The sequence below is a fragment of the Chiloscyllium plagiosum genome, chromosome 4 (assembly GCF_004010195.1).
Source record: "Chiloscyllium plagiosum isolate BGI_BamShark_2017 chromosome 4, ASM401019v2, whole genome shotgun sequence".
Taxonomy (NCBI): Eukaryota; Metazoa; Chordata; class Chondrichthyes; order Orectolobiformes; family Hemiscylliidae; genus Chiloscyllium; species Chiloscyllium plagiosum.
This window is the reverse complement of record NC_057713.1, coordinates 36676157-36684733: the sequence shown is the minus strand read 5'-3', so window position 1 is coordinate 36684733 and position 8577 is coordinate 36676157. Positions and strand designations below refer to the sequence as shown.

At 42.2% G+C, this 8577-nt stretch overlaps 1 protein-coding gene across 2 annotated transcripts in view; it reads left to right on the top strand.

The window, feature by feature from the left end:
• The window catches only part of zgc:162816 (uncharacterized protein LOC571260 homolog), a 58971-nt gene extending 57532 nt beyond the window's left edge, over positions 1-1439 (top strand). For both annotated transcript variants that reach the window (XM_043687978.1, XM_043687979.1), the window contains exon 8: positions 234-1439. In XM_043687978.1, the coding sequence (XP_043543913.1) occupies positions 234-323 (90 nt within the window). In that variant the 3' untranslated portion in view covers positions 324-1439. The remainder of the gene's footprint in view (positions 1-233) is intronic.
• Positions 1440-8577: the final 7138 nt, after the last annotated feature.

Sequence of the window (8577 nt, the reverse complement as noted above, 5' to 3'; positions counted from 1 at the left end):
TGTTCATGGATGCGAATCGTTAGCTGTCTTCCTGTTTGTCCTATGTAGTGTTTTGTGCAGTTCTTGCATGGGATTTTGTACACTACATTGGTTGTACACTACAGCTATTCTTAGTAGCCACACACGCAGATGACAAGCAACATGAGTTCTATTTCTTATCCTCTTTTTCTGCTTCTTCGTCTCTTGTTTCACTCTTTCTCTCTCTTGTTTCACTCTCGTTGTTTCCCTTATAGGCCTGTGCCACTGCAGCAATGCATCCTGTCTACTATGTGCACTCAGCAGGGAAGATAGTAGCTGAATGGAGACCAACACGAGGCTGGTAAGAACAAGGAGATCACATGAGGAGAGTCTACTTCAGTTTCTATCCCTCTCCTGAAAGTGCGGCCAAGTTTCACTTCACCCAAAGCCCAGAATGAATCTGGACTGTGAGGATTAACAGACCTATTACACCATAATTGACATCACAGCGAATCACCTGAAAGGTGCCGTGCAAGCTACTCACTAGCCATCTGCTTAAGATCTTGGGTCTTTGCACCCATGTTTCAGACCTTGCTACCAGTGCTGTTTTTCCATATTTGACATCTGGGTCTGTTGTAGACTAATTGGTACCGATTGTTTGCAGTCATTAGCCAATGTGTCTGTTATTGTTGCATCATGCACCTATGAGAATAATAGTCAGTAAAAAAGCTGGACTGTGATTTTATTTTCATCTTATCTTTCTATGTACTTTAATTCACATCAATTTCATTACTAACACTGAGGAAACAGTGCTGTCCTAAATGACCAATAGCAGTCCTGACTGGACAATCTGCTGTACGCTGGGAAAATCCTGATTTCATAGAATCATAGAATTGTTAAAGCGCAGAGGAAGTGCTTTGGACTCAAAGTGCGCATGTTAAGTAGCAATTCAAATGCTACCACTCCCTTTACTCTCGCTACATCCTTATGCAGTCCTCTTCCTCCTCAGATATTTAAATGTTTTGAAAATGTGAAAATATTTCCAGTGTAGATGGAGGCCATACTCTCCATTGTGTCTCCAGCCATGGAAAAATTAACCACGCAACCTAATCCCATTTTTCAGCATGTGCTTCATATCTCTGCAAGTTACGGCACTTCATATCCAGATACTTTTTAAATGAGTCAAGGGTTTTTACCTGTACTAGTCTTTTAGGTGATATTTAGGGGAAATTTGGATTCATCTCAGCTGTGATGCTGTCCACAACTGGGCAGCCTACTGTCACCCTAATGAACAATGACCTCCAAGGTGAGGTACTGGAGTGCAAATCCCAGGGAACAGAATGTTTTCAAGAATAGGCGAATGGGAGACTGAGTATAAAATAGAATAGATTCCCTACAGTGTGGAAACAGGCCCTTCGGCCCAACAAATCCACACAAACCCTCCAAAGAGTATCCCACCCAGACACACTTCCCTTGGTCTAATGCACCGAACACTACGGGCAATTTAGCATGGCCAATTCACCTGACCTACACATCTTTGGATTCTGGGAGGAAACTGGAGCACATGGAGGAAACCCACACAGACACGGGGAGAATGTGCAAACTCCACACACACAGTAGACCAAGTCTGGAATCAAACCCGGGTCTCTGGCGCTGTGAAGCTACAGTACTAACCACTGAGCCATTGTGGACACCATTTAAATATTGTTTTGTCAATCTGTTTTTCCCACTGAAGTGGATAATTTTACATTTATCTACATTACACTACATCTGTAATGCATTTTCTCACTCAACGTATCTAAATAGTCTTTTTGCCTCTGTCTTCTTCAAGGCTCAAAGTCCCATCTAGTTCTGTCTGATCAGTTAATTTGGAAATATTATGCTTGAATCTCTCATCCGAATTGTTGATTTACATTGTGAATAGCTGGAACTCAAGCATTGATCCCTGAGGTCCTCCACTCGTCACTGCCCTCCACTCCAAAAATAACACACTCTGTTTCTCAAATAGATATCTCAATCTATACCAATATATTACCATCAACTTAATGTGTGTACATTTGCTCAATTATCTCCTATGTGGGATTTTATCAAATGGGTTTGAAAATTCAAATTCATTGGTCTCCTTCATCCATTTTATTTGTCATGTACTCAAAAATAAAACTTCCAGAATGTTTGTCAAACAGTAATTCCCTTTCATAACTCCATGTTAACTTTGTGTAATCTCATTGGTGTTTTCTAAGTGCTGTATTATGATATTCTTAGGATTGCATTTTAAGAAATTATGGTGTTCAGCATATTGTCAGATACATAGTGATCGATTGTTTTACTCTGTTGCAATCTGTCACCTGCAGTTCTAAGACATTATTGACCAGGTGTAATCACTAGAGATGGGAGCTTTACTCTGGGGAGTCACTCTTGACTGGAATATGGGCCTCACTGTGTCACTGATTGAATACGTGGGCAAAGGCTCAGTGGTTAGCACTGCTGCTTCAGTGCCAAGGACCCAGGTTTGATTTCAGCCTTGGGCGATTGTCTGTGTGGAGTTTGTACATTATCCCCGTGTCTGCGTGGGTGGTCCAGTTCCTCCCATCTTCCAAAGATGTGCAGGTTAGGTGTATTGGCCATGTTAAATTGCCTGTAATATCAAGGGATGGGCAGGTTAGGTGGTTTATCCACAGGAAATGAAAGGTTATACGGTTAGGGGGTGGGTCTAAGTGGGTTGCTCTTCGGGAGGCCAGGTGGACTCAATGAGCTGAATGGCCTGCTTCCACACTGTAGGGATTCAGTGTTGTGTTCATTTGAAACAATTTCAAATAAAATAAAGTGATTTTGCCTTGCTAATTTTGGTTTGTCATTTGTTGCAAGCTACTCAAGTGATTAAAGAGGCTTAGGGGTGACCTCACAGAGGTTTATAAAGTCATGAGAGGCGTTGATACGAAAAATAGACAAGAATCTTTTCCTTAGGGTGGGGAAGTCCAGAACTAGAGAGCATAGGTTTAGAGTGAGAAGGGAAAGATATAAAAGGGAACTAAGGGGCAACTTTTTCACGCCGAAGGTTGTGTGTGCATGGAATGAGCTGCCAGAGGAAATGGTGGAGGCTAGTACAATTACAGCATTTAAAAAGCATCTGGATGGGTATATGAATAGGAAGGGTTTAGAGGGGTGTGGGCCACATGCTGGCAAATGGGACTAGATTAGGTTAGGATATCTGGTTGACATGGATGAGTTGGACCGAAGGATCTGTTTCTATGCTGTACATCTCTATGATTCTATGACTTAACAGCAATCTAGGTTTGTTCAAAACAGTGCACCAGTTGTATGACATTTTGATCTTTTACTATATATTCTGTGTCCTATGATCCTGCTCCACTAGCTACCTGCTAAAGGAGCGTTCTGAAAGGTTGAACTTTTAAATAAACTTGTTGGACTATAACCTGGTGTTGTGTGATTTTTAACTTTGTCCACCCCAATCCAACAACAGCACCTTCACATCAAGTGAGAGTTGTTGCCATTAGGTGGGAACCATTTTTTTTCATTTTTTCTCAGTGTCAGGTGTGGTACAGAAATATACGTTTTATGTTATTAGACTCGCAATCCAAAGAATAATCAATTACATCATGAGTTCAATTAAAATAAAAAGTTGGAACTCTGACAGTGTAGCTGTTAGATGGTCCTTTTGAGAAGGAAACATGACATCCTTATCCTGTTTGGACTATATGTGACACCAATATGACATCAATACAGTTGAGACATAACTGAACTTTGAAATGATCTATCAAACTATTTACCACCTTCTCAGTGCAATATGGTAGGTAATAAATGACAGGCAGCCCAAAGACACCCACATAGCAAAAAATAGTTAAAATAAATGTTGCATCTTAAGTTTCAAATCCCTCCTACATTCCAAATGCATCAACAACTCTCTCCTTATCAAGTTCCAGACTATTTAATATTTGAATAGTGTTTCTATATCTGAGGGAATCTTTTAGCAACCATCAACAACACTCTCTAGCACCTTACCATTAAGTTTATAAGTCCTGCTAAGATTTGCTTTCACAAAATGCAGCACATCATTTTTATCTAAATTAAACTGTATCTGCCACTCCTCAGCCCATTGTCCCATCTGATCAAGATCCTGATGAAACCTGAGGTAACCTTCTTCACTGTCCACTCCACTTCCAATTTTGGTGTCATCTGCAAACTTACTAACTGTACCTCTTATGCTCACATCCAAATCATTTATATAAATGACAAAAAGTAGTGGACCCAGCACCGATCCTTGTGGCACTCCACTGGTCACAGGCCTCCAGTCTGAAAAACAACCCTCCACCACCACCCTCTGTCTTCTACCTTTGAGCTAGTTCTGTATCCAAATGGCTAGTTCTCCTTGTATTCCATGAGGTCTAACCTTGCTAACCAGTTCCCCGTGGGGGGCCTCGTCAAACGCCACATAGATCACATCTACCGCTCTGCTCACATCAATCCTCTTAGTTACTTCTTCAAAAAACTCAATCAAGTTCATGAGACTGATTTCCCACGCACAAAGCCTGGTTGACTATCCCTAATCAGTCCTCGTCAGGATTCCCTCCAATAACTTGCCCACCACTGATGTCAGGCTCACCGGTCTATAGTTCCCTGGCTTGTCCTTACCACCTTTCTTAAATAGTGGCATGATGTTAGCCAATCTCCAGTCTTCCGGCACCTCACCTGTGACTGCCGATGATACAAATATCTCAGCAATGGGCCCAGCAATCACTTCCCTAGCTTCCCACAGAGTTCTAGGGTACACCTGATCAGGGCCTGGGTATTTCCACTTTTGTGCGTTTCAAGAAATCCAGTACTTCCTCCTCTGTAATATGGACAATTTTCAAAATATCACCATCTACTTCCCTACATTCTATATCTTCCATGTCCATTTCCACAGGAAACACTGAGGCAAAATACTCATATAGTATCTCCCCCATCTCCTGTGGCTCCACAATAAGGTCCAAGGGAGTGTTGCTGAACAAAGACACTTTGGAGTGCAGGTACATTGTTCCTTGAAAGAGGAGTTGCAGGTGGAAAGGATAAAGAAGAAGGCGTTTGGTATGCTTTCCCTTATTGATCAGAGTATTGAGTACAGGAGTTGAGAGGTCATGTTGCAGCTGTACAGGACATTGGTTAGATAGCTTTTGGATTATTGCATGCAGTTCTGGTCTCCTTCCTATCAGAAGGATGGTGTGAAATTTGAAAGGGTTCAGAAAAGACAAGGATGTTGCCAAGGTTGGAGGATTCAAGCTAAAGGGAGAAGCTGAATAGGCTGACGCTGTTTTCTCGGGAGTGTCGAAAGCTGAGGGGTGACCTTATAGGGGTTTATAAAATCATGAGGGGCATGGATAGGATAAATAGACAAAGTCTTTTCCCTGGGGTGGGGGAGTCCAGAACTAGAGGGCATAGGGTGAGAGGGGAAAGATATAAAAGAGACCTAAGGGGCAACTTTTTCATGCAGAGGGTGGTATGTGTATGGAATGAGCTGCCAGAGGAAGTGGTGGAGGCTGGTACAATTGCAACATTTACAAGGCATCAGGATAGGTATATGAATAGGAAGGGTTTGGAGGGATATGGGCTGGGTGCTGGCAAGTGAGACTAGATTGGGTTGGGATATCTGGTCGGCATGGACAGGTTCAACCAAAGGGTCTGATTCCGTGCTAGACATCTCCATGACTCTGACTCTGTCACACTCTTCGAAAATATCACCTATTTTTTCACCTCTAGAGGTCTCTGTCAAAGTGTTTATTTTATTAGAACCGTGGGATTGCTCCTCGGAATCTTTGCTCCCAAGCTTTGAATGCGTCATTTCACATTCTTGTCCCCCTGCATCCTGTGTTAAAATAATCTCATACTCTTTCAAGTGTCAGCTTTGGCTCAGTGGTGGCCTCAGTTTTGGAGGTTTGTGGTTTCTAGCCTCGGTCCAGAGAACTGAGCTCATGATCCTGGCTGACACTCCAGGGAATGCTGTGCTGCTGAAGTTGCAGGTTTTCAGTCAACGCATTGATCCCTTTGGCCCTCTCTCAGGTGGACATATAAATTTTAATCGTACTATTGAAAGGAAACAATGTTCTAGTCAATGGTTTCCCCTCAAACAGAATCAGTGAAATCAGCTAACTTCCATTTATTACATTTTTTGTTTGAGGAAGATTGCTATCCACATTTTGGGATAAATTCTTTCTGCCCCACAATGCAACACTGGGAGGAATTTTCCAGTAGTGGACATCAGGCTAGTGGCCTGACGTGCTACCCCTTTGCGTTGTCTTTCCTAAAGTCTGGATAATATCCAAGTTTGGGCTGATAAATGGCAAATAACTTTGGCACCTCAAAGGTGCCCACAATGACTGTCTCTGGATAGACAGAATCTAACCATTCTCTTTGACAGTCAATGGCATTGCCATCAGTGCATCCCCTACTATCTACATTCGACCTGAAATTGAACTTTCCTGGCCATATAAATACTCTGATGACAAGGGCAGGCCAGAGGCTGGGAATTCTGTGTCAAGCAACTAATTTCCTATCTCCCCAAAGCCTGTCCTCAATCTACAAGGTACAATTCAAGAATGTGATGGAATTCTCTTTACTTACCTGAATGGGTGCACTCCTAATAACACTTGAGAAGTTTAACATCATCCAAATCCAAGCAGCTTCTTGACTGGAACCCGTCACCACCTTCAATATTCTTACCTTCCCCATCACTGATGCAAAGTAGGAACACATTGCATCATATACAAGATGCATGGCAACAATTCGCCAAGGGCTTTTTAACAGCACCTTCCAAACCTGCAACCTGCCCCACCAATGGACTTGGGAAGCAGATTCTTGGGAATACCATCACCAACTCTAGAAACTTCAAGCCACATACCATCCTGACCTAGAAACATAATTGTTGTGGGTGGGTCAACATGCCCTTCCTAACAGCACTATGGGTGCTGTTAGGGTTGCAGCAGTTCTCAAACACAATTAGAGATGGGCAATAAAGGTCAGCCTAGCCAGTGAGGCCCGGAGTCCATGAGAATTATTTTCAAATAGTGACTCAGTACCTGTAGGAGCTATATGCACAACAGCAGGAGGTAGCCCATTTGCGTTATTTACTGCCTATTTGTGTGCTGTTTAGAGATGTAACTGGGATCTTCTCTACGGGGGATCAGCTCCCCAATGAGGGTTACGTCCGTGGCTGCCTAGTTTGTTAGTGACTGTCTTGGGGAGCCCACTAGTCCTCCTACACTAACCCAGAAGCCATGGTCATCAGCCACTGCCAATGACCATCTTGTGGAGATGTTTGCCCTGTAGCAGCGGCCTGACAGCTATGGCTATTGTTCATGTGGTTTTCCCTCTGCTTGTGGCAGTGCCCTCTTTGAACAGAAGTGGGTGTGGGGTCACTATACTTCCAGAGCTCCAGGCTTTCTGATTGGGCTTCTGCAAGTCACCTACTCTCTTTAATTGGATGGCAGACCTGGAGGCAACAATCTACTTGCTCACCATTGGGAAGATCTCATTGGCTAGCATCCTGCCAGCAAGAGTTGAATCGGGACCAGAAATGGCCGTTACTCACTCTCATATCCTGTGGAGAGAGGATTCTGCTCCTTGTCGGTGGGAATCTATATTACAATAGAAACTACAGTTTAGTTTAGCTTGGGACAACCTGAGATTATGAAAGACATATATAGTAGATATGTAATATATATGCTATTTATAGCATGTTATTTATAAGTAAACCCAGCAGGTAAGACAATCCCTCTTTTTAGATGTCAAAATGCATGTATAGACCTATATTTGGCATAGAAGTTGACTTCCCATTTTTCATCTAATTGATACAAGTTTTGGGCTACATTCACATGAGAAAAGAGCTTCAATTTTTCAACTCAGAAATGCATATTTAAGTTTATAATTGCCAAATAAGACAGCATGATTGGCTGGTATGGATTGTGTTGACAGGAGTTTAAGAAATGGCTGGGATTTTAATACAAGTTCACACTCAGCAGACTGCACATAGTGATCCATTCCTGATGAAGGGCTTTTGCCCGAAACGTCGATTTTGCCTGTCCTCGGATGCTGCCTGAATTGCTGTGCTCTTCCAGCACCACTGATCCAGAATGCACATAGTGATCGATGAATTAAAAATACTTTCAATTTCAAAATGTACTCCCCTGTACATCAGCGCCAGTAGATCAAAACTTTATGGTGTGATATGAGCTAAATGCAAGTTCTTTATAGGATTTTGTTCATAGATTTACCTTAACTCCTTACATAGTCACCCACATGTAATTCATTCTTTCTTATCTTCTGTCCCTCTCAATTTTCCTTCTCCTCTTGACAATCAATAGGTCAAAATCCAAACATAGTATCAATTAATCTCTAATCTCGTTTTATCTTATCTTTATTCTACTCTTGGGAACAGACTTCTCACTGTAGACTTGGTTTTCTTAATTTCAAAAAATCCTTATTTAAAGAAAAAGCTGAGGCTAAAAGGAGACAGAAAAGCTCCTTCTGAGGGAATAAAAGAGCAGTTTAAGTGTAGTGAGTCTAATCTCTTTTTATTGCTCTTCAATATTGGCCTTTTTTACAGCTGTAAGCCCACTTCCCTCCCTG